At 35.1% G+C, this 27928-nt stretch overlaps 1 protein-coding gene across 2 annotated transcripts in view; it reads right to left on the bottom strand.

Moving 5' to 3' along the window:
- LOC150107652 (sperm-associated antigen 7 homolog) overlaps nt 1-27928 on the bottom strand; it is a 129621-nt gene that overhangs the window by 24458 nt on the left and 77235 nt on the right. Inside the window, exon 6 of one of the 2 annotated variants that reach the window (XM_090391985.1) lies at nt 11667-11823. In XM_090391985.1, coding sequence (XP_090248111.1) covers nt 11667-11823 — 157 coding nt within the window. Of the gene's footprint in view, nt 1-11666; nt 11824-27928 lie in introns of those variants that run through there. The other variant, XR_016548254.1, reaches the window with a different exon arrangement.

The following is a 27928-nucleotide window of genomic DNA, read 5'->3' as shown; positions in this document are numbered from 1 at the left end:
TCTATTGAATAAATGCATATGGAATAAGAGAGAAATTAGTCAGAACAATAAATTAGCTGTATACAAGACAGTGTTCAAACCAGTTTTAACTTATGGATCTGAGAGCTGGGTCAGAAGTAAAACACTTGACCAAAGACTAGAGACCGCAGATATGAGAGTCCTGAGAAAGATTAGAGGCATGAACAGATGGCATCAATGGCAATATCATATTAAAAATGAGGATATTAGGAAAGAAATAGACATTGTCAGCATCCAGGAATGAGTTAGCAGAGCTAATCTCAGGTGCTATGGTCACTTAAACAGATAGGGCAAGGAAAGAATAGCAAAGCAAGTGTTCTCTGCCAGGTTGGCAGGAAAACGACCCAGAGGAAGACCAAGATATAGGTGGATTGATGCGGTACAAAGTGCCTTAGATGATAGAAATATAAGATTTGATAATGTTGGAGTCTTGACAAATAACAGACTGATCTGGAGGAAAATTGTAGATAGGAAGTTAGTAATGATGTAAATTTTTCATGTAGTACTATGATATCCTGTACACCCCCTTGAGGTACATATTAGGAATTTGATGATGATGATGGATGAGGTAAAGGAGAAAACAGCAACGCTACTGAAGCAGATAACACCTCATGACTTGCAGCACTGCTTCCAACAATGGAAAATTTGTATGCAACAGTGTATAGATAGAGGAGGGGAGTATGTTGAAGGGGACTGACCTACCAATTCCTTGAGTGTGGCAGCTAATTTTTTGGCTAAGTGATAATTTGTGCTGTCAATTCCTTCAACAATCGAACGAAGCGGTGTGTCTGGTTTGTGTATTTTTGGTAGGCCATAAATTCTGGGTGCACGGGTATCCTGAAGTATTAATTTTTTTGTTGTTTCTTCATGCCACTGTCCTTTTAGACCGTACAACATACATTGAAAAAATGAACCATTTAATATCAGACCACAACACCTACCAAATGGTAAACTACAACCCCACAAAACGTAACAAAAAGGAAACAACTGAATTAATCAAATTCGTCCACACATGGCCCGAAGAAACAACAAAAAAATTAATACCTCAGTATACCGTGCGCCCAGAATTAATGGCCTGCAAAAAATACACAAACCAGGCACACTGCTTCGTCCGATTGTTGAAGGAATTAACAGCCCAAATTATCACTTAGCCAAAAAATTAGCTGCCACACTCAAGGAATTGGTAGGTCAGTCCCCTTCCTACATAAAAAATAAACATTTCATTAATAAAATTAAAAACATTACACTCAACAACCAAGATTTATTAGTCAGCTTTGACATAACTTCCATTTTCACCAATGTCCCGATCAATGACACGATCTTGCTCCTACAGAACATATTTCCACATGACATCACGGCTCTCTTTGCCCACGTACTCCGCTCTGAATATTTCGTGTGGCAAAACAATTTTTACCTTCAAAAAGAAGGTAAAGCCATGGGCTCACCACTTTCTACCCCAATAGCTAACTTTTATATGGAAGACTTTGAGCAATGTGCTCTAGAGACAGCATGTCTAAAGCCCAAAATTTGGCTCAGATACGTCGACGATATTTTCGCCATTTGGCCCCACTGCTGCGAAGCTCTAAATACATTCCTTAGCCACCTAAACAAACAACACAAACATATCCAATTCACCATTGAAATGGAAAAAAACAACTCTCTTCCTTTCCTAGACACACTTGTCACACATCTTCCCTCTGGCTGTCTCTCCTTCTCAGTTTACCGCAAACCTACACACACGGGCCAATACATACACAAAAATTCTTACCACCACCCAACACAAAAACTAGGTGTCATAAGCACCCTTAAACACATAGCCCTAACTATCTGTTCTAATGAATAGGCTCTAAACCATGAATACAAGATCATCAACCAAACATTTATCAAAAAAAAAAATACAGTAAAAAAACTATTCACAAGATCCTCCATAAAGATACCAGTAAGAACAAAAAAGATTTCAGAATGCTATTGCCATTCTTTATGTTAGAGGCATTTCTGAAAAAATAGACAGAACACTTCGCAAATACAAAATTAAATCCATCTTTAAACCCCAAATAAGTTAAGACACCTACTCAGTTCTTCTAAAGATCCTCTTCCACACCTAGCACACCCAGGGGTATACAAAATACAATGCACATGTAACATACCATACATAGGGGAAACAGGGCGAACTATCCCAATCAGACAAGACGAACACAAACGACACATTAAATACCTCCATTTTGGTAAAACCGGCCTTTCTGACCACGCACTCCAAACATACCACAGAATTGACTGGAAAAATACCACGTACCTACACTGCACCAAAACCTGGTTTGAGAGAAAATTTAAAGAGTCGTGAAATGATCAAACACAACCTAAATCTCAACAAAAGTGATGACCTGACGATTTCAAGAATGTGGAGGACCCATCTACAACCTGTATAACAACCTAAACTATCCTTAGAAAAATCCCACTACAAGAAGACAACCTGGTGAAGTGTTTGGAACATTCAACAGCAACTGAAAGAAATCATTTTATAACAATCAGAACTATCCAGAAGAATACTAATACATGAGGACTTTAGCAGTTTATTGTAGTTGTATTTATTTATTTATAATATATATATATATTTTTTTTTTTTTTAATTAATTTATTTTTATTTTTATTATTATTATTATTTTTTTTATCACTAGAGGTCAGGCTAGGAAAAAGAATTTATTAACTACGTAGATTTAGTTTACTGGTATACAGGGCATGAGCATGTAGCTTGGTTCCTTATACAGTTGTATTCTTCCGATGATGATGATGACCTTGATATAGGGGTTGAAATGTCAAGTTTTATTTTATTAGTAATTAATAAAATAATCTGTTCAACACATGTGTTTTTGTGTCCCTAAATTTACAAATATGAGTTAATGCTAAAATTAATTGCAGAGAGAGCTCTGTGTAAAAATAAAAATGCTTATACCTACTTTGCTGACGTTCAGAAAATAGATCAATATAGAGACAATATAGATCAGAAAGTGGCATAGGCTGTACTAAATTCTTATAATGGATGATAGCTTGATGCGTCTATTGCAGAACACTAATGACACACACAGTGCTTAACGGTCAAAGCTGTATAACTGAGAGGAAACCTCCACATAGCCTTTCACCCGGCATTAGTAAGGAGGGGCACCACAGACCCCCAAAGATTTTAAATTGACTATAACTTTTTAAAAATGCATGGCAGTGAGTTATGCCTCAGTACAGCTTCCCCTCCCATAACCAGCTACTCGACACCATAAATGACAGGCTGTTGCACGCAAGCAAGTGTGCTGGGGTCCACCAGACCCCACCTTACAAAAGTGTGACTATATTTACTTCTGAAACGTAAGTTGTTTTTATGTATATATTCTACTAAAATATTATCATTGCCGCTGTGTCTTCTATATTTTTACATATCAACTATAAGCAAATATGTTTTTGTAAATATTTAGAAGATATTTTGAGAAATATATCTTTTTTTTTTACCAGATGAGTTATGAGCAGGAAGAACAGAAGTTACGTCAACTTATAGACGATGCTAAAAGTAAAAATAAAGATGTTTAATTAGTTAAGTATTTTGGGGTAATAAAAATTTAATTTTGTGGATCTGCATTTATTGCTCAGAAAGATCTCACCAGTTTTTGTCTTTTTTTTTGTTTTTTTTTTTTTGTTTCAGTAATCCCTATTATGTCGAACTGGTACTTAATCAATTCGCTAAAACAGAGGAGATGCGTTTTTATTCTGTAAAATTACAGGACATTTAAACAATACGTAATCTAATATTGATTAAAAAAAATATGGATTTCTATAATACACTAGATTATTTGGGTGGGTCTGTGGGACCCCACCTTACCACTTTTGTTACATTTTCCCACCTTGCCAGTGCCAGGTTAAAGGAATGCAGAGAACTTACCAGGGCTTCTGACCTAATGTCCAATCCTCACCTTCTTGTGGTGCACCATGTTAGGTATCTACCTGGACACTGAACAAACAAGGATGGGCTGGCAATTTGGGATTTTGCCGACCAAATTGTATTCTTTTTGGCTTAAATCACAATATAAAATGATGATACAACATGAGAGAATTTCATGCCAGATGGGACGTTCAATGGTTAAACAAGGTTCCCCCGTTGTTTTTCGGCAGGGAACCAGGACAAACAGCAAAAAGTCTACTGGAACAAATCCTAAAACACACCTCAAACTTAACATCACCAGAGTTCAAGATCGGTACTATCAACATAAGCCTGAATGGCAAGGAAATGGAGCTAGTTGAGGAATTGATTAAGTACCAGAACGACATAATAGGGGTTACTGAAACAAAAAAAGACAAAAACTGGTGAGATCTTTCTGAGCAATAAATATAAAATGTTATATTTAGGCAATGACAATCAAGAAAAAGAAGGAGTAGCCATAGTATTCAACACAAAATACGAGGCTAATCTTCTTGAATAGCAGTCAGTCTCAAGTAGGGTAATGTGGGCAAATATGATAATAGGGAACTGGACAATGAGACTTATTTGTGCCTATGGTCCCACAGAAGGCTCTACTAAGGTAGAAGTGGAGAAGTTTTTTGAGGCTTTAGAGAAAGCAACTGACACAATGAAAAAGGAAAAGTTGGTCCTTGTTGGGGATCTAAATAGCAGAGTAGGAATGATTGTGAGATATACAAAAATATTTTGGGAAAATTTGGAGAAAAGAGCAAAGCTAATAATAATGGCAAATATCTGTTGGATTTCTGCTCAGGACATGGACTGGTTATTACAAACACAATATTCTAACATAAAAATATGCACAAATTCACATAGAGAGAAGAGGCAAGGAATAAGAAAGTCTCATTAATTATGTTATTGCTGATAGTGATGTTTTCCCTGGTGCAGGAGTGTACAGAGGATTTGAAATTAGAAGTGATCACCATTTAGTCTTCAGCAGGATAAAATTGAATTTCATAATGAAAAGAAGAACATGTAAGAAAGTTTTAAAGCAAATAAAAGTTGAGCAGCTCTCAGCTGTGAACTGCAGACTAAAATACACAAACATTAATCAAGAAAAAATGCGATTCAGTGGCAAGTCCTGAAGAAAACAATTGATTTAGCCAGAGGCATGTAATGAGGTTGTCTGCAAGGATAGAAAAATTAGAACTCCATTGTGGACACAGGAAGCTAAAGAGGCAAGAATGTATATAAAAAGTTCTTGGCAAATAAGTCAGCTTGTGCTCTTAGAGAATACAGAGACAAATGTAACAAAGCTAAACACTGTATAAAATTAGCTAAACAAAAAGTCATGGGAAGACCTTGATAAGAACATAGAAAATAAATATCAAGCAGGTGGCAGGATATTCTGAAGGTTGTTGAAGAAGCTCAGAAATATAGGAAAGAGCTCTGTAAAAGGAATTAGAGATGATAAATGTAACATGAAAACGGGAGGAAAAACATATCCTTGAAGTATGGAATAATTACTTCATAAAATTGCTAAATGAAACAATCACTGTCAGCACAGTGGTAAAAAACCAGGCACGCAATCAGGAATATATATCCATACTTGAAGCAGAAAAAGTCATCAAAAGCATCAAGCTCCAGCTGCTCAAGCATGGAGGTATAAAAGTCTTACAGTGGCTGCACTGCATAGTTCAGAAGGCCTGGAGAGAGGGACAAATTCCTGATGATTGGAGTAGAGCTCTTATAGTACCCATATATAAAAAGAAAAATAACTGAATGTGAGAATTACAGAAGTATTTCTATACTAAGTGTTCCTGGTAAGATTTATGCAAGCATACGTGAGAAACAGCTGAGGAGCATTGTGGAAGAGAAGCTTAGTGAAGAACAAGCTGGATTCAGGCCAAATACAGCTGTCAGGATCAGATTTTCACTTTACGACAAATAGTTGAGAAATCATGGAAATATAACAAAGATCTTATTTAAGTTTTGTAGATCTGGAAAAGGCATATGACAAAGTGCCAAGAGAGAAGCTATTCAATATGCTCGGGGCATTATATCAAGCAATACTTAGTCTTTATCTGAGTAGTAAGTCAGCAGTTAGAATTGAAGGAAGTACAGGAAGATGGTTTAATGTTAAATCTGGTATCAGACAAGGATGTACATTATCCTCCGCTGTTATTCATTATCTATATGGATCACATTATGTAGGAAAGCGGTATTAAACATGATATCAAAATTGGAGATGTTAATGTCAGCTCATTGCTTTAGGCAGATGATGTTATACTTCTAAATAAATCTGCTACAAGTCTGCAAGATTCTCTGACTTAAGTTGAATAACTGTTGTAATAGAAATGAAGGTCAGCAATAACAAGACAAAGACAATGAAAATAGGCAGAAGCACTGAAAATAACAACTGCATTGTGAATGAGGAACCTATAATGTTTTACTTGTTCTATAGAACAAGTGAAACATTTTAGCTATTTAGGCACGATTTTCAGTGAAGACAGTAAATTAAATATGGAAATAAACAACAAAATTAACAAAGCTGGTATGTAGGAAGTCAACTGAATAAATTTATATGAAATAAGAGAGAAATTAGTCAAAACACTAAATTAGCTATATACAAGACAGTGTTCAAACTACTTTTAACTTATCGATCTGAGAGCTGGGTTAGAAGTAAAACACTTTGACCAAAGACTAGAGACTACAGATATGAGAGTTGTGAGAAAGATTAGTGACATGAACAAATGGCATCAATGGCAATATTATATTAAAAATGAGGATATTAGGAAAGAACTTGACACTGTTAGCAGAGTTAACCACAGGGTGGTATGGTCACTTTAACAGAATGGGAGAGGAAAGATAAGCAAAACAAGTGTTCTCTGCCAGGTTGGCAGGAAAAAGACCCAGAGGAAGACCAAAATATAAGTAGACTGATATGGTAAAAAAAGTGCCTTAGAAGATTTGGAGGAAAATTGTAGATAGGAAGTTAGTAATGATGTAAATTTTTCATGTAGTACTATCATATCCTGTACACCCCTTGAGGGTACATGTCAGGAATTTGATGATGATGATAATGACAATACAGAAGCTGCTGTGACAAATTATGTGAATTTCAATTCAAGGCAAAATAAATAAAAAAACTAAAACAATGATATTCAGAGAGCAGAGCAGAAAAAAAAAAAAAGAAGCAAATAGAGAAGAGGGCAGAAATTTTATGTACCTAGTGTGCAACATGACACATGATTCGGAACGTAAAAAAAGAGATAAGATCTTAGATAAACAAAAGCAAACCTACAGACAATGGACAAGATATGGAAAAATAAATCAGTGAGCCTTCCCTTAAAGCTGAAATTGCTGGAAACATATACTCACAGGTGCACTCTATGGTTGTGAGATGGGTAATGGTCAAAGAGACTTATTTGTGCCTATGGTCCCACAGAAGGTTCTACTAAGGTAGAAGTGGAGGAATTTTTTGACGCTTTAGAAAAAGCAACTGACACAATGAAAAAGGAAAAGTTGGTCCTTGTTGGGGATCTAAATAGCAGGGTAGGAAATGATTTTGAGACATACAAAAATATTTTGGGAAAATTTGGAGAAAAGAGCAAAGCTAATAATAATGGCAAATATCTGTTGGATTTCTGCTCAGGACATGGACTGGTTATTATTAACACTATGTTCCAACATAAAAATGTGCACAAATTCACATGGAGAGAAGAGGCAAGGAATAAGAAAAGTCATTGACTATGTTATTGTTGATAGTGATGTTTTCTCCCTGGTGCAGGACACAAGAGTGTACAGAGGATTTGAAATTGGAAGTGATCACTATTTAGTCTTGAGCAAGATAAAATTGTATTTCATATTGAAAAGAATAACATGTAAGAAAGTTTTAAAGCGAATAAAAGTTGAGCAGCTCTCAGATGTGAACTGAAATTTATTGAAGAAAAATGAAAGAGTTTGAGAACAGGAATCAAACCTTGGAGATTAAGTGGCAAGCCTTGAGGAAAGCCCTGATTGATTCAGCTAGAGACACATGTGGTGAAGTTGTCTGCAAGGATAGAAAAATTAGAACTTCATGGTGGACACAGGAAGTTAAAGAGGCAGTGAAGGAAAAGAACAAAGCATATCAAAAGTTCTTGGCAAATAAGTCAGCTTGTGCTCTTAGAGAATACAGAGACAAATGCAAGAATGCTAAACACTGTGTAAAACTAGCTAAACAAAAGTCATAGGAGGACTTTGGCAAGAATATAGAAAATAAATATCAAGAATGTGGCAAAATATTCTGGAGGTTGTTGAAGAAGCTTAGGAATGGAAGAAGGAGTGCTGTAAAAGGAGTAAGAGATGATAAAGGTGACATGAAAACGGAAGAAAAAGATATCCTTGAAGTATGGAGTAATTACTTTGAAAAACTGCTAAATGAAACAAGCAGTGATTACAACACAGCGGTAAAAAACACTGACCAGGCATGCAGTCAGGAATATATATCCATACTTGAAGTAGAAAAAGCCATCAAAGGCTTAAAATGTGGAAAGGCAGCAGGAGTAGATGATATTCGACCAGAAATGCTGACGTATGGTGGTATAAAAGTCTTACAGTGGCTGCACTGCATATGTTCCGAAAGCCTGGAGAGAGGGACAAATTCCGGATGATTGGAGTACAGCTCTAATAGTACCTATATATAGAACGGAAAATAAAACTGAATGTGAGAATTACAGAGGTATTTCCCTACTAAGTGTTCCTGGCAAGATCAATGCAAGTATAATTGAGAAACGATTGAGAAGAATTGTGGAAGAAAAGCTGGATTCAGGCCAAATAGAGGCTGTCAGGATCACATCTTCACTTTACGACAAATAGACGAGAAAGCATGGGAATATAACAAAGATCTGTATTTAAGTTTTGTCGATTTGGAAAAGGCATATGACAAGGTGCCTAGAGAGAAGCTATTCAATACGCTACAGTTATATGGTGTCAATGGGGCATCATATCAAGCAATACTTAGTCTTTATTTGAGTTGTAAGTCAGCAGTTAGGATTGAAGGAGGTATAGGAAGATGGTTTAATGTTAAATCTGGTGTGAGACAAGGATATACATTATCCTCTCTGTTATTCATTATCTATATGGATCACATTATGAAGTAAAGTGGTATTAAATATGATATCGAAATTGGAGATGTTAATGTCAGCTCTTTGCTTTATGCAGATGATGTTATACTTCTAAATAAATCTGCTCCAAGTCTGCAAGATTCCCTGACTAAATTGAATAGCTGTTGTAATAGATATGGTATGAAGGCCAGCAATAAAAAGACAAAGACAATGAAAATAGGTAGAATCACTGAAAATGTCAACTGTGTTGTGAATGGAGAACCTGTGGAACGAGTAAAACATTTCAGCCACTTAGGCATGATTTTTAGTGAAGATGGTAAATTAAATATGGAAATAGACAACAGAATCAACAAAGCTGGTATGGTAGGAAGTCAATTGAATAAATTCTTATGGAATAAGAGAGAAATTAGTCGGAACACTAAATTAGCTGTATACAAGACAGTGTTCAAACCAGTTTTAACTTATGGATCTGAGAGCTGTGTCAGAAGTAAAACACTTGACCAAAGACTAGAGACCACAGATATGAGAGTCGTGAGAAAGATTGGAGACTTGAACAGATGGCATCAATGGCAATATCATATTAAAAACGAGGATATTAGGAAAGAACTTGACATTGTCAGCATCCAGGAATGTGTTAGCAGAGCTAATCTCAGGTGGTATGGTCACTTAAATAGAATGGGAGAGGAAAGATTAGCGAAACAAGTGTTCTCTGCCAGGTTGGCAGGATAACAACCAGAGGAAGACCAAGATATAGGTGGATTGATACGGTACAAAGTGCCTTAGATGATAGAAAATATAAGATCTGATAATGGTGGAGTCTTGACAAGTAACAGACTGATTTGGAGGAAAATTGTAGATAGGAAGTTAGTAATGATGTAATTTTTTCATGTAGTACTATCACATCCTGTACATCCCTTGAGGGTACATGGCAGGAATTTGATGATGATGACCATCTGAGATTAGCTCTGCTAACACATTCCTGAATTCTAACAATGGAAAGTTTTCCTAATATCCTCATTTTCAATGTGATACTGCCATTGATGCCATCTGTTCACTCCACTCCACTGATCTTTCTCAGAACTCATATCTGAGGTCTCTAGTCTTTGATCAAGTGTTTCATTGGATCCATAAGTGAAAATTGGTTTGAACACTGTCTTGTATACAGCTAATTTAGTATTTTGATTCATTTCTTTCTTTTTCCATATAAATTTATTCAGCTGACTTCCTACCATACCAGCTTTACTAATTCTGTTGTCTATTTCGATATTTAATTTACTGTCTTCACTAAATATTGTGCCCAAATAGCTGAAATTTTTTACTTGTTCTATATATTCACCATTCAGGATACAGTCAATGTTTTCAATGTTTCTACCTATTTTCATTGTCTTTGTCTTTTTATTGCTGATTTTCATACCAAATCTATTATTATAACAGTTATTCAATTTAGTCAGGGAATCTCACAGACTTGTGCTGGATTTATTCAGAAGTATAACACCATCATAATGCTGATATTAACTCTACAACACATTCCTGAATTCTAACAATGGCGAGTTTTCCTAATATCCTCATTTTTGATGTGATACTGCCATTGATGCCATTTGTTCACTCCAGTAATCTAAGCATAAAGTAAAGATATAACATTAACATCAGCAATTTAAATATCAGTTTTAATACCACTTTCCATCATAACGTGATCCATAAAGATTATGAATAATAGTGGATATAAAGTGCACCCTTGTCCTTGTTGCACGCACACCTGATTTTACTTCAAACCATCTTCCTGTACCTCCTTCAATTCTAACTGCTGACTGACAACTTAAATATAGACTATGTATTGCTCTGTATAATGTTCCATTCATCATACAATTGTAGTGTTTTGAAAAGCTTTTCTCTATGCATCTTGTCGTATGCCTTTTCCAGATCTACAAAACTAAAGTATAGATCCTTTTCATATTTCCATGATTTCTCAACTATTTGTCTTAAAGTGAAAATCTAATCCTGACAACCCCTATTTGGCCAGAATCCAGCTTGTTCTTCACCAAGCTTCCCTTTCACAATTTTTCTTAGCCATTTCTCAAGTATACTTACCAGGAACACTCAGTAGGGAAATACCTCTATAATTCTCACATTCTGTTTTATTTCCCTTTTTAAAAATGGGTGCTATGAGAGCTTTGCTCCAATACTCTGGAATTTGACCTTCTGACCAGGTCTTCTGAATTATGCAATGCAGTCATTGTAAAACTTTTATACCTCCATATTTATGCATTTCTTGTCTAAGTTCATCTACTCCAGCTGCCTTTCCACATTTAAGGTTTTTGCTGACATTACTTGTTTCATTTAGTAGTCTTTCCATGTAATTAATCCAAACATCTAGAATATCTTTATCTTCAGTTTTCGTGTCACCTTTTATCATCTCTATTCCTTTTACAGTACTCTGTCCTTCATTTCTAAGCTTTTTCAGCCTCTGGAATATCTTACCACCTTCCTAATATGAAATTTGTATAAAAACAAAACTTGTTTTATTAGTAACACATCATATGTATATGTACTTCAATTAATAGATTACAATGTCTATCAAAATCTGAAAAATAAGAATTCCTTACCAAAGCCAAACTGCTTATTAGGAATTGTTAATTTTGCTGCTTCCTTTCCTGCTTCCCTTCCTAGGAGCTTTTCATACTTTTCTTGATAATTACTGTTAGGTGCAACACTGCTTTGTTGCTGATGTGAATTTTTCAACAGCATTTCTTCTTCAAGTGCCTGTTAAAATTACAAAAGTAGTACAGTAATACATTATGTAATGAGTGCTAAAAATTCTTTTTTCATACCATGTTTATATAATTATAAAAAATAAGAATGTCCAACTGATTAATAAGACAATGTATTTCTACATGATGATATCAGAAGTCATTTCCATTATTGGTGGATATCCAAGTTAAATAAATAATCAACTAGTGCCTTTTATTCCATTATAGGGAGTAAGTGAGGCCTTTTAACCCTAATCTAGCTTTTGAAGACTACCAATCAGAGGTAGCTAGTCTATGACCATCACTAATTATAAGTGGCAATCGATTGCCACTGAAGAGATGGCAAACAAGTTCTGCCATCTCTTGGTACCTAACCATAACAGGATGTGTTACTGTCCGAAATAATGTGGGTTCTATAGTCGATTTTGAGTTTGGTGAGAAAAACCTGCTTGCCTATGCCAGAGATCAACTAACTCAAGAACTGGTCGAAGAAAGGCTTAGAAAAAGATCCTCCGGTTGGCGACTAGACTTGAACTTAAGTCTATCTTCAGGCAGCCTAGTGCAGATGATGCAAGCACCACTTTCACTGAGCTACACAGGTCTTTACATTTCTGCAGTTTTCAAGAAACATGCCGACATTACCAGTAAGAATACTACTATTAAAATGCATCTACATTATCAGTTAGAATATAGGAATGAAAACTAAGGTCTAATGAAGAACAAAAGATCAAGATTAGTAGTTGATTGTATGTTAGTATCATTCTTATTTAAAAATACAGTCAACTCTTGCAACAGTATCACTATAATGAAGAATATTATTATAAGTCACTTGCTAATGGAAGTTCCAGAGATGGCCTCTTGTCTTAACCCCCCCCCCCCAACCATCGCTCCTTGGACAAATATGATACCTGGTGAGATTCTCTTAACTTCTCAATTATACTTCCCCATCCTATTTACCTTATAAGTCTTTATAAGAGCTTTCAACTAAAAGTGAGCTACCTAGTCTCATGCAGTGATGACAGGATTTTTCCTTCCTGGAAATTTGATCTTTCATCCAGAAAAATGGCAAACCAGCAAGAGAATACAGATACCAGTCCTGCACAGGGTAAAGAGATAGGACAAACTATTCTATCTTTGCATAAATGTTGGTGTAATCCAGTTCTGCAACAACTAAATCCTTGCTTATACCTTCACAATAGTGGGACTCTTAATGGCCCTAGATATATTCCCAAACCTATTGAAAACTATCCAGCAACAAGCTAATGCAAGCAGTAGTTGAGATAATGATCTCCCACTCCACCCCAATGGCAAAGTTCTGTGATATTAGGCATCACTAGGTGGTACTGAGCTTCATCAATTTGTATAATACCACTACTCTGCTTACTGGAAGATTGAAGTGGCCAAAAACCATCTGTGGATTCCAGATTTCCTTCCCTCCCCCATCTCTTTCATCATGTTTTCATATATAATATATGATGAAGAGACCCAAACCTAATGGTAATGCTTTAGGAGGTTTCTAGGCAAACTAGCAAATAATCTTGTTGCCATTGTTCTGTCAGGCATATTGGATAGCACTGCTGAGGCCATGCTTTACAGATGAGATGGGTAAATTTTCCATGTATATGGCTCAGTAAAGAATTACTGTATACTCCACATTTATCCCAATTTCAACCCAAACCAAAACCATGAGAAGTCAAAAAAAGAGAAACATACTGCAAGCTGATAAAGGCAAACCTCCCAGTCTTCCAGGTTCAATGTGTAAATAAACAGTGTTAGTTCCAAACTCAACAATATGCATTTCCAACTGAAATGCATATTGTTTACTTTTCTTAACACAAGTTCAAATTTCAGCTTCTTCAAGAAACTTTTATTTTTCTCAATTACAAACAGACTCACTCTTTTTATCTCAATAGTGTTTGCACATATGTTTGCTTTGGTATACCATTTTGGTGAGTTTCTAACTTAGAGTTTACACTTCTTGATCATCTTTGGCTGAAATATTTCTGTGTTCTATCAAATTCATTCGCTGTCTCTATCACTCTTAATTAATGCCACCAACCATTATGACCCCCCCCCCACGACATTCACACTGGGCTGTGTCTTGTGCATTGCATATCAACATACCTGAGACAGTCCAAAGTGTTAAAGGTTGATTTGCTCAAGTCCAATTTCCTAATAGTGACATTACCTTCTTTGGATAACTGAATAATCACAACTGCAATCGGATTTTCTTTTCCAACTTTGCAGATCACAAATAATTTATAACTACTGCCATTGATACCTTCTGTTCACTGTCATATCTGGTCTCTAGTCTTTGATTAAGTGTTTTGTTTCTAACCCAGCTTTCAGATCCACATGTTAAAATTAGTTTGAAGACTGCCTTTTATACAGCTAGTTTAATGTTTTGACTAATTTCTCTCTTACTCCATAATACATTTATTCATTTGACTCGCACCATACCATCTTTGCTTATTCTGTTGTCCATTTCAACGTTCAATTTGCCATCTTCAATAAAAATTGTGCATAAATAGCCAAAATGTTTAACTTGTTCTATATATAGGTTCTCCATTCAGGATGCACCTAATGTTTTCAATGTTTTTGCCTATTTGTATTGCTGATTTTCATATCAAATTCATTACAGAACCATGATATGTATTTCTGGTGAACTGCAGACTCAACTATACAAAAAGAAAAAAATGAAACAGTTGAAAAACAAGAACCAAACATTGGAATTGGAGCCTCAGTGGTGAAGCTGTCTGCAAGGATATAAAAAATAGGAACACCATGCTGGACACAAAAAGTTATATAAGCAGTTATGGAAAAGAAGAAAGCATACCAGAAGTTCTTGGTTGTGAAGATCAGATACCCTAAAAGAATACAGAGTAAAATGTAAGAGAGCTGAGCTATGTGTAAAAGTAGCTAAACAAAAGTCATGGGATGACACTGTTAAGAATACAGAAGATAAATGTCAGGAAGGAGGGAAATGTTCTAGATGCTATTAAAAAGATTAGAAATGGAGGAAAGCATATTGTAAAAGGAATCAAAGATAATAAAGGTGACATGAAAACTGAATATAAGGATATCCTAGATCTTGGAGTAATTACTTTGAAAGACCATTAAATGAAACGAGCAGTGACAGAACAGTAGTATAAAATATTCAAGGAATGCAAACAGGAATATACATATGCATCAATACTGAAGTAGAAAAAACAGTCAAAACTTTGAAAAGTGGAATGGCAACTGGACCAGAAAAGCTTGTACATGGAGGCATAAAAGTTATACAATAGCTACATTGCATAATTCATGGTCAGAGAGTCAAATTCTGGATGATTGGAGTAGAGATTTTATGGTTCCCATCTATAAAAAAAGAGAATAAAGCTGAATATAAGAAATACAGAGGATTTTTCTCTACTTTGTATTCCAGGTAAGATTTACATAATTATATTTGAAAGGAGATTGAGAAAAATTGTGGAAGATAAACTGGTAGAAGAACCAGCTGGATTCAGACCAAATAGAAGTTGTGAAGATCAGATTTTTACTTTATGACAAATAGCTGAGAAATCATGGGAATACAGCAACGATCTGTAGTTAAGTTTTGTAGATCTGGAAAAGGCATCAAGCTACCCAGAGGGAAACCTTTTCAAAACACTACAATTATATGGGATAAAATGAACATTATACACAGCAACACATAGTCTATATTTAAGTTGTAAGTCATCCATTACAACTGAAGGAAATACACGAAGATGGTTTGATGTAAATCAGATGCATACTAATTCCAATCTTCTATCTACACTGAGTTAACTTTGCATTAGGACCCCCCCATACCCAATTTACATATTCAGCATGATAACAAAGTACCACAAAATATCAATGCCATCTGCAGCTACTATAAATGGATACACCTATCCTCTGTAAGTAATTAGTAAACATTTTCCAGTAATGCAAAAATGTGGTGACATAAGTCAATTTGATCGTAGACAGATAGTTGGGGCCAGGAGGGCAGCTGCCTTTATTTTAGAAACAGCTGCACTTGTTGGTTGCTCCCATTTCCAAGAGTGCACCAGGACAGGATTAACCATGAATAGACATCTGCAGAAGGGCTAACATTGGTCAGCCATGCGTGTGCAGTTGATCCTAGAGGTGAGCATCGGGTGTCACAACTAATATCTCAGCAACGACATTCAACAGTCACACAGCTCACTGGCATTTCAACCCATTTCCACATGCACCATACTGTGCTTTGCCTGGGGTTCCACAACCGAAGACCAACAAGGATATCCATGATGACGGCACAACACCTCGCGTGGGCCAAGAAACGGGGCTCATCAAAAGGGCAATGGACCCCTTTGATGAACCCTGTTTCCTGCTGCAAAATGCTGATGGCCATGTTCGCATTTGGCATAAACAGCATGAAACCCTATCCCCTCGTTGAAAAGTTGGGGTTCAACAAGCCAGTGGAGGTGGTGGTGTTATGGTTTGGGGAGCTCTTTTTTCATGGCACGCCCGAGGTCTGTTGGTTATCATCCCACAAACACTTAACGGTGAACGCTACAGGGACCTGTTAGCTGATCTTCTCCACCCATATCTGCAAGAGGTCTATCCAACCACAGTGCCATCTTTCAACAGGACAACACACCTTGTCATCAGGCTTGTACAACTACTGAGTGGTTGTAGGAGCATGACAACGAATTCACCACATTGCTTTGCCTACCCCCAAACTCCCCTGACTGTAACCCAATTGAAAATGTGTGGGATATGATAGAACGGGGTGTGAGAACTGCTGATTCTCCCCATGGAATGAGTGTGAACTGATAGAGTTGCAGACACTGGTCAAGTTATGCATGGAGGATGTTAGCCAACTTGTGGAATCTGTTCTAAGGTCTTCGAGCTGTGATTACACAGAGAGGTGGCCCATTTTGTGTTATTAGGTGGGTGTTCCTAATGCAAAGGTAACTCAGTGCATATGGATTGCATTACGAAAGCACATAGCATTAAACCCAATGTGAAAATTGCAGATGTTAATCTCAGCTCTTTGCTTTATGCAGATGATGTTGTATGTAAAAATAATCATAATTTAAAATTCTGAATATTTTTACAAATGGTTTATGTTAGTACATTTATTAGTTTTAGTTTCATAACATGCATTGTCGGCACTTGTGATGTGCCCGTTATTAAAATTGTTTTGTCAAAATGAAATGTAAATAAGTTAAAAAATTGATGTACTTACTGGATTTGATATTTGTATTACGTACAGGAATTTTATTGTAGTTTAAAATGATCAAAAGTTGTGTTTTATGAAGACATTCTCTTGTCGCTAACGGAGACAACATGTCAGCCATTATACCTAGTTTCTCACTTACCACTTTCATGGAGTGTGCATGCTCGCCGAGAAGTTTGATGTGTGATTGACAGCTGACAAGGAGAGCATTCAGTATCAGAGAAACGGAGAGTAAACAAGATAGCTTTCAGAGAGAAAATTAGAACATAGGCCTATATGTTCTAATTTAGCCGCTAGCAGATATTTAGATTCGGAGGAATTTGAGTATTTTATGTGAGAGTCGGAGGAAAATCAATAGTATATTCCGAAAAAGGAATCGTGGAACTATGAAGTTTCAAAGTGGAATAAGTATTGATAAATAAAAGAAAATATTGCCTATAGATGTTTAAATGGAATATTCGAGGAAACGCTAATTGAAAGATTAGTAATAGATTCCGAAAAGGGAATCGTAGAACTGTGAATTTTTTAAAGTGGAAGAGTTAAGACTGTCAATAAGCATTAGTGAATAAAAGAAGAAATTGCTATTTATGAACATTTCTAAAGGAATGTTCGTGGAAACGCTAATTGGGAAGTTTCATCTGTATTAAGGATGCCAGATCTAACTATTATTTCTACTGAAAAGAAGACAGAATTGAGTCAGGAATAATTAATGTGTGCTACATGAGTGATGAGAAAGGATCCTATGAAAATGAAGAATAATCTTCATTTTATTCATATATCTTCAGAAAAAGGCCTTAACAGAGAAAAAGAAACTGGCTATGAACATTTTGTCATTGTGTAAACAAAGAGTTTAGTTTAGTCTTAAGTGTAAGTTTATTTTTAAAAGGCCTTGGATCCAATTAATTCTGTAGTTAGTTATAGTTATGTAAAGTGGTTTGAAGTGTATATATATTGTTTTTGTTTTACTAAATGTGTTTATTTTGGTCTTGAGTCAGTGATTTTTTGGATTCTGAAAGCAACAGTAAAAAAGAGGTCATTGCACCAATTGGAGTGAACCCTGGTGCAATAAATAAATATAATAAAAGCACTGAGAGTTAAAAAAAATAATTGTTGAACAGAGATCATCTCTATATAAAGAGATTAAAATAAATCAAATAAATATAAAAATCACCTCTAGTAACAATGGCACAGTCGACTGACAGGATTGGTTATGACTTAACTTTATTCTAGAATCCAGAAAGTAAATCTTGACTCAAGTAAAATGGCTACAGGAGACAGTAATTCTAGTTGTGAAGTTTCTTTAGTTAAAAGATGAGGAATTTTTTAGGTTAATTAATCCAACTTTAGTAATACCTTCATTCTCAGGAGATAGTAGTGAAAGCACAGAAACATTTTTTAATGCAGAAAAAATTCGAGATTTAGGAAAATGGTCAGATTTTCATTTGTTGATTATACTTCATAATAAATTGTTGGGCAAAGCCAAAACATTCTTAAAAACATCTCCTATACTGAGAGATACTGATAGATAGTTATGCAACATTTAAAAGTTTGCTAACATCAGAATTTTCAAGTGTAAGAGATTAGGGCCTAACATTTGGAAAATTCATCAGTGCATTCAAGGTAGTAATGAGTCTGTTTCAGAATATTATCATAGACTTTGGAGCATTGCTCATAAATTTAATGTTTCATCTGAAGAGAAATCCTCTTTAGAATGGTTGCTGTTTAATCAATTTAGGCATGGCCTTAAAGATAATTTGAAAGAAACAGCATACAAAAAAAAGGTTAAAAATCTTGACCAGTGTTTTGAACTTGTTAGGGAAAAGGAAGAGAGACTTAGAGATATATTTCATTCTGCAAATAATAAACAGGTAAACTCTTTTCAGTATAATGAAACTCATTCTCCTGACATTGTGGCTACAGATAAAGTGAGAGAAGGAAAGTTTCATAAATTAAAAGGTGCTAAGAAAAAGAAACAGTCTAAGGAAACTTCTGTGAATTTCACTGAAGATATTTCAGAATCTGAGTCCAAGGTACAATTACATGATTTGGGAAAATTAGAGGAACTAAAAACATTTCTTAGTGAAGAAATAGAAAGAAAACAGAGACCAATAGTAAAAGGACAGGAACTTCTGTTTAAGATATCTGATTTAACAATATCCAAGAATCATACAGATAATCAATCTTTCTTTTGTAAGTCTAATCGTACTGACAGGAATAAAACATCTCATAGGAGATATGTTCCAAAATGCTTTAGATGCAATAACCCTGGTCATTTTGCTAAAGACTGTTATGTTAGGGATAAATCTTGTTTTCAACATAAGAAATCAGAGAATAAAGAAAAATCTGGGAATAATTATTATTCCAATATCATAGTGGCAAGGACAGAAATGTCAAACTACTCATTTAGACAAGGGAAAAGCTAAAGACAGCTCCAACCCTAAAAGAGAGTTTGAAGTATCATTAGCTTCTTATGCTAATGGAGATAATCCTTTGACAGTTCTACAAGGATTTATTAAAGATGTGCCTTGTGAAATGTTGCTTGACACAGGTGGACATATCTCACTCATTTCTTATAGTTTGTTTAAGAGAATTAAATCTCTAATTCCAAATGACATTTCAGTTTTAAGTTATCCAATTAAATTAAAAGGTATATTTGAATCAGAAATTTCAGCAGATAAGCAAATCAATGTTTCTATTTCAATTCCTTAATGAAGAATAATCTTCATTTCCTTCCAGAGTGCTTAAGGGTCAAAGCTGTATAACTGAGAGGAGACCTCCACATAGCCTTAAAGGAATGCGGAGAACCGACTAGGGCTTCTGACCTAATGTCCAATCCTCACCTTCTCGTGGTGCACCCTGTTGGGTATCTACTTTTATACTGAACGAACGAGGATGGGCTGGCAATTTGGGATTTAGCCGACCAAACTGTATTCTTATTGGTTAAACCAAAATAAAAAAATGATGGTAGAACATGACAAAATTTCATGCCGGCTGGGGCGTCGCCCGGTTAAACAAGGCCCCCCGTTGTTTTCGCTAGTGAACCAGGGCGAACAGCGAAAAGTCAGCTACTGGAACAAATCCGAAAACAAACCCCAACTCAACATCACCAGAGTTAAAGATCAGTACTATCAATGTAAGAAGCCTGAATGGCAAAGAAATGGAGCTAGCCGAGGAATTAGATAAGTACCAGATCGACATAATAGGGGTGACTGAAACAAAAAAGACCAAAACTGGTAAGATCTTTCTGAGCAATAAATACAAAATGTTATATTCAGACAATGACAATCAAGGAAAAGAAGGAGTAGCCATAGTATTCAACACAAATTACGAGGCTAATCTTCTTGAATGGCAGGCAGTCTCAAGTAGAGTAATGTGGGCAAATATGAGAATGGGGAACTGGACAATGAGACTTATTTGTGCCTATGGTCCCACAGAAGGTTCTACTAAGGTAGAAGTGGAGGAATTTTTTGACGCTTTAGAAAAAGCAACTGACACAATGAAAAAGGAAAAGTTGGTCCTTGTTGGGGATCTAAATAGCAGAGTAGGAATGATTGTGAGATATACAAAAATATTTTGGGAAAATTTGGAGAAAAGAGCAAAGCTAATAATAATGGCAAATATCTGTTGGATTTCTGCTCAACACATGGACTGGTTATTACTAACACCATGTTCCAACATAAAAATGTGCACAAATTCACATGGAGAGAAGAGGCTAGGAATAAGAAAAGTCTCATTGACTATGATATTGTTGATAGTGATATTTTCTACCTGGTGCAGGACACCAGCGTGTACAGATGATTTGAAATTGGAAGTGATCACTATTTAGTCTTGAGCAGGATAAAATTGAATTTCATATTGTAAAGGATAACATATAAGAAAGTTTTAAAGCGAATAAAAGTTTAGCAGCTCTCCGATGTGAACTGTAGACTAAAATACACAAAGATTATTGAAAAAAAAAAAAAAATGAAAGAGTTTGAGAACAGGAACCAAACCTTGGAGGTTCAGTGGCAAGCCTTGAAGAAAACCCTGATCGATTCAGCCAGAGAGGCATGTGGTGAGGTAGTCTGCAAGGTTAGAAAAATCAGAACTACATGGTGGACACAGGAAGTTAAAGAGCCAGTGAACGAAAGAAGAAAGAAAGCATATCAAAAGTTCCTGGCAAATAAGTCAGCTTGTGTTCTTAGAGAATACAGAGACAAATGTAAGAAAACGAAACACTGTGTAAAACTAGCTAAACAAAAGTCATGGAAGGACTTTGCAAGAACGTGGAAAATAAATATCAAGAAGGTGGTAAGATATTCTAGAGGTTGTTGAAGAAGCTTAGAAATGGAGGAAAGAGTGCTGTAAAAGGAGTTAGAGATGATAAAGGTGACATGAAAACGGGAGAAAAAGATATCCTTGAAGTATGGAGTAATTACTTCAAAAAATTGCTAACACTGACCAGGCATACAGTCAGCAATACATATCCATACTTGAAGTAGAAAAAACCATCAAATGCTTGAAATGTTGAAAGGCAGCAGGAGTAGATGATATTCAACCAGAAATGCTGAAGTATGGTGGTAAGAGTCTTACAATGGCTGTACTGCATAGTTCAGAAAGCCTGCACAGAAGACGAATTCCCGATGATTGGAGTAGAGCTCTAATAGCACACATATATAAAAAATGAAATAAAAATAAAGGGAACGAGGTATTTCCCTACTATGTGTTCCTGGCAAGATCTATGCAAGTATACTTGAGAAACGGTTGAGAAGAATTGTGGAAGAAAAGCCTGGCAAAAAACAAGCTGGAGTCACACCAAATAGAGGCTGTCAGGATCAGATCTTCACTTTATGACAAATAGTTGAGAAAGCATAGGAACATTAAAAGATCTGTATTTAAATTTTGTCGATCTGGAAAAGGCATATGACAAGGTGCCAAGACAGAAGCTATTCAATACACAACAGTTATATGGTGTCAATGGGGCATTATATCAAACAATACTTCGTCTTTATTTGAGTTGTAAGTCAGCAGTTAGAATTGAAGGAAGTATAGGAAGATGGTTTAATGTTAAATCTGGTGTGAGACAAGGATGTACATTATCCCCACCGTTATTCATTATCTATATGGATCACAATATGAAGGAAAGTGGTATTAAACATGATATCAGAATTGGAGATGTTGATGTCAGCTCTTTGCTTTATGCGGACAATGTTATACTTCTAAATAAATCCGCTACAAGTTTGCAAGATTCCCTGACTAAATTGAATAACTGTTGTAATAGATATGGTATGAAGGTATGGCATTAAAAAGACGAAGAACAATGAAAATAGGTAAAATTGTTGAAAATGTCAACTGTGTTGTGAACGGAGAACCTGTGGAACATGTAAAACATTTCAGCTACTTAGGTGTGATTTTTAGTAAAGATGGTAAATTAAATATGGAAAAAGACAACAGAATCAACAAGCTGATATGGTAGGAAGTCAACTGAATAAATTTATATGGAATATGAGAGAAATTAGTTGGAACACTAAATTAGCTGTATACAAGACAGTGTTCAAACCAGTTTTAACTTATGGATCTGAGAGCTGGGTCAGAAGTAAAACACTTGACCAAAGACAAGAGACCGCAGATATGCGAGTCCTGAGAAAGATTAGAGGCTTGAACAGATGGCATCCATGACAATATCATATTAAAAACAAGGATATTAGGAAAGAACTTGACATTGTCATCATCCAGGAATGCCTTTAGCAGAGCTAATTTCAGGTGGTATGGTCACTTAAACAGAATGGGCGAGAAAAGATTAGCAAAACAGGTGTTCTCTGCCAGATTGGCAGGAAAACGACCCAGAGGAAGACCAAGATATAGGTGGATTGATACGGTACAAAGTGCCTTAGATGATAGAAATATAAGATCTGATAATGTTGAAGTCTTGACAAGTAACAGACTGATTTGGAGGAAAATTGTAGATAGGAAGTTAGTAATGATGTAAATTTTTCATGTAGTAGTATTATATCCTGTACACCCCCTTGAGGGTACATGTCAGGAATTTGATGATGATGAGATACAAGGCTAATAATTTCTGACTTACAGAACACTTGTAAAATTTTTAGGACATAATTTATTAAAATAACAAAGTGGAAATAATATTTTTTAAAAAAGTTAAGAAGGATAATTACTTCCTAAAATTTTACAAGTTCACGCAGTCATTCTAATTATGATTAGGAAGATTTCCGATATTTCTTCCATTGAAGAGTTATTCAACCTTAGTAGAGCTTTACTGCTACAGAGAATACCGATTTGTTCCAAATTATCCTGTAACTGATGCTAGGTTGGTCCAGATTTATTCATATGCTCATCCATCCTTATTTCTGAGGATGCACCTGATTAAAGTATAAAAACAGCATGAACATGGAATTTGATAAGCACCATGATGAAACAAAGGAGATACTGTCTGACCACACAGTCAGTTTATCTTTTCAAGAGGAGTAGAAGAGATGAAAGTTTTTGCTCAGGCTTGAAAAGTGAACTCCTTAAGGACTTGAGCAATACATTCTGAGATGCTTTCCCCATAATGAATTAAATGTAATGGAGGTAAAAGATAGTCAACGATGTCGCAATTTCAAGGTACTACACCTACTGTTCATTATGTTCTATGTGAAGCTCAGATTGTTTTGCAGAGATGTAACATGGAAAGTAATCCATAAGGATTACTTTCACAAGATATTGGCTTCGCTGGATTATCTAGTGAAGGTACATTTCTGGCACAATAAACTCTTTTCTAAGTGCATTACTGAGGTGTCACAAGAAAGGAAGTACTGTAAGATTCTCAAAGTAATTAAATTAATAGAGGATTAAAAATCTGATAAGGGCTAAATAACTGAATGGAGCCATATCACAAATTCATCCAAGTGTGAATATAGATCACAGTGCAGAATAATGGAAGTAAGCAGCTGTTCTTCAGGTGATGCATAAAACAACTAGCCAGGCTGGAGAAAAGAGGAGAACCCCTCATTGTATCAAAAACAAGAACTCATTGAAGAATTAAGTAACAAAAATATAAAAAACTAACATGCATATCAGAAACAAAAAAGTTACAGGAATGAATAATTAAATATATACTTTACAGCAGAGCTGAGAAACAACAAACAGCCCTCCATGAAATCACATGATGCTGCAGTCCCCATAATACATGAAGATTTTCAAAACAACATAAACAAATGCAAATATGTATCTGAAGGAATACTGATTATAAGAACAAAAATGCAGAATAAAAAACTAAATCAAAATCCACAAGGAGAGGAAAACTAAAAACAGTAATCAAAGAGAATTTTATGAAACACTGCAGGAAACTGTAAACCACATGTCTGGATTTTTAATACTGACAGGAGACTTAAAATGTAAAAAATGAAAATAATGAAATACCAGGAATCAGAGATTTAAGGAAATGGTTGAAAAGCTAAAATTCAATAAGATTACTTCAGTTTTATATGAATAAACCTGAATTAATTTATCAATTGCAATAATTCCGCTTTAAATTTATTAAGATGGAATTCTCACAAGATAGCATAAGAATACAAAACAGGACAAAAGAACAATTTAAAAAAAATTTAAAACAAACATTAAACTCAAAGCAAAACAGGCACCATGGTATATCGAATAAATAATTTTATGAGAAATCAAAGTGTTTAATAAACATTTAAGACTAATATAGTCAAAATATGAAGAATATAACAGAATAAGCAATGAAATAAATAAATTAAGACAATGAAGTAAGCAGAAATAGTAAGAAGGTTATTTATTCTACATATTTTTTTTTTTTTTATATTAGGCTCACACATAAAAGGTTGGTCAGTCAACTGAAGTACATTAGTACTGTGTATGGGAAGAAAATTGGAAAACAAGAAACCTGTTCACATTGGATCTGAAGGCATGTGCATTGTATTCTTGGGAAACACATGCGAGGGAAGGCTGTTTCACAATACTGCAGCAGTAGGAAAGGAGGAAGAGAAACTTGTTCTATGGATATGGAGCTTGACTGTGAAGGGCATGTTGGGTGGTAGCTGCATGTGTTTCGATGGAAAATGTGTACAGTAGATACTAGATACCTGTCAAAAAGAGGAATTCTAATTTTTGGATGTCAAGGAAACAATGGTGATAATGCATTTGGAATTAGATCTCATCTTCCCTAGAGATTTGAATGTTGTCAAAGGTAAGGCTAGGATAACTTTTTTTTTTTTTTTGTGGGAAATAAGGCAAAACTGTTTTGCATACTTGAAACTGACAAGTTTATCCAAGCCCCATTGAAGAATGGTTTGGAGATCAGAGTGTAGGCTTCCAGAGGTCATTGCTCTGTGAGTTGTGGTAGTTTGTTTGGTGCAAGGTTTGTCAAGGAAGGAGGAGGAGGAGGAGTGTAGTGTACTGTCATCAGCAAAACTGTGTAAAAAATAGATTGGAATGGAGGTCAAGTGGAGCATGTCATTGATGTATAGAGGAAACAGGGAAGGTGAGAGGGCAGAACCTCGTGGGATCCCACAAGCAAATAATAAACCAAGAAAAAATCAGAAGATTATAATAAACCAATGTTTATTTGATTCATTTTGATAAAAGTCAATTACAAGATATTTTAAGAATAAGAAATATACTGCTACCAAATTATTGAAATGATTAAAGATATACTTCAAAAAATGAATATATAAGAAAATATCACAATACAAATATGGAGAAAAAAGGAAAGGAGCTAAGTCAAACTGTATTTAACAAAATTATGGTTGAATATTATATTTAAACCAGAAATCAAATTAAATAAAATTAAAAAAAAAGAAGTTACTTAAAGGATATGCAGACCATATAATATTACCTGCAGGAAATATGAATGACCTTTGAAAGCAATTATTTAAACTAAAACAAATGTTTCAAGTAATTTTCATATGGAAATATTAGTATAGAATGAAAACAATGCAAAAGAATCAATAAATTGTAAACAGAAAAGTTACATCTTATTGGTTAAAACTGGAACTAAATAGAAAAATATCAGAATTGAATTTAAATATCTAAGGATAATAATTAACAGCAACAATAAAATATGGACAGAAGTTAAACACAAATAAAATATCAAGATATTTAAATTCAACAAAATAAAAAGCTAAAGATGTAACAAATGAAACATAGTTGCATAGCTCACATACTTTATGCACTTTGAATGTAAATCATCTGTCATAACTCTTAAGGTCTTCAGTGGCTAATGTTTCTGTTGAGGTAACCATTACACTTTAGATAAACTCTGCTTAGACATTCTTAAACACTAACAATGTCCATGTCCTTTCTAATATTTTCATTTTTAATAGAGTGTTGCTAGTGAAGTGATGTGTTTATCCCTCTGATTTTAGAACATAATATCTGTGGTTTTCAATAACTAACTACAACTCTCAGCGCTGTGTGTTAAACCTGGTTTGAACACTGTCTTGTGTATTGCTAGTTTAGGGTTCTAGTGATTTCTCTCTTATTCTTTCATAAGTTTTATCTTTTTATTGCTAATTTTCTTATCAAATTTGTTACGTCATTTACCAGATTTTGTTAAAGAGCCTTGAAAGTCTGTAATAAATTTGTTTAAGAGGATAACATAATTAGCAAAGAATGAGAATTATAAGAATACCATTTGAATTTGATATCAGGTTTAATATCACTTTCCTTATGTGTTGTCCATTAATATGTAGAGAAAGAAATATTTTCCCAAACACACTGAAATGCATCTATATGATATTTTGTCATCATCATCATATTCCTGCCATGTACCCTCAAGGGGTGTACAGGATATGACAGTACTACATGAAAAAATTACATCATTACTAACTTCCTATCTACAAGTAACAGACTGATTTTCCTCCAAATCAGTCTGTTACTTGTCAAGACTCCAACATTATCAGATCTTATATTTCTATCATCTAAGGCACTTTGTACCGTATCAATCCACCTATATCTTGGTCTTCATCTGGGTCGTTTTCCTGCCAACCTGGCAGAGAACACTTGTTTTGCTAATCTTTCCTCTCCCATTCTATTTAAGTGACCATACCATCTGAATCTGAGATTAGCTCTGCTAACGCATTCCTGGATGCTGACAATGTCAAGTTCTTTCCTAATATCCTCATTTTTAATATGATATTGCCATTGATGCCATCTGTTCACGCCTCTAATCTTTCTCAGGACTCTCATATCTGCGGTCTCTAGTCTTTGGTCAAGTGTTTTACTTCTGACCCAGCTCTCAGATCCATAAGTTAAAATTGGTTTGAACACAGTCTTGTATACAGCTAATTTAGTGTTCCGACTAATTTCTTTCTTATTCCATATGAATTTATTCAATTGACTTCCCACGATACCAGCTTTACTGATTCTGTTGTCTATTTCTATATTTAGTTTACCATCTTCAGTAAAAATTGTGCCTAAGTAGCTGAAATGTTTTACTTGTTCCACAGGTTCTCCATTCACAACACAGTTGACATTTTCAATGATTCTGCCTATTTTCATTGTCTTTGTCTTTTTATTGCTGACCTTCATACCATATCTATTACAACAGCTATTCAATTTAGTCAGAGAATCTTGCAGACTTGTAGCGGATTTATTTAGAAGTATAACATCATCCGCATAAAGCAAAGAGCTGGCATTAACATCTCCAATTTTGATATCAGGTTTAATACCACATTCCTTCATAATGTGATCCATATAGATAATGAATAACAGAGGGGATAATGTACATCCTTGTCTCACACCAGATTTAACATTAAACCATCTTCCTGTACTTCCTTCAATTCTAACTACTGACTCGCAACTCAAATAAAGACTAAGTATTGCTTGATATAATGCCCCATTGACACCATATAACTGCAGCGTATTGAATAGCTTCTCTCTTGGCACCTTGTCATAT

The sequence above is a fragment of the Typopeltis vanoorti genome, chromosome 4, assembly GCF_054136105.1.
Source record: "Typopeltis vanoorti isolate ZY-2024b chromosome 4, IOZ_Tvanoo_1.0, whole genome shotgun sequence".
In the NCBI taxonomy this organism is placed as follows: Eukaryota; Metazoa; Arthropoda; class Arachnida; order Uropygi; family Thelyphonidae; genus Typopeltis; species Typopeltis vanoorti.
The sequence above is the reverse complement of the archived record's forward strand: the minus strand, read 5'-3'. Positions and strand labels throughout refer to the sequence as shown.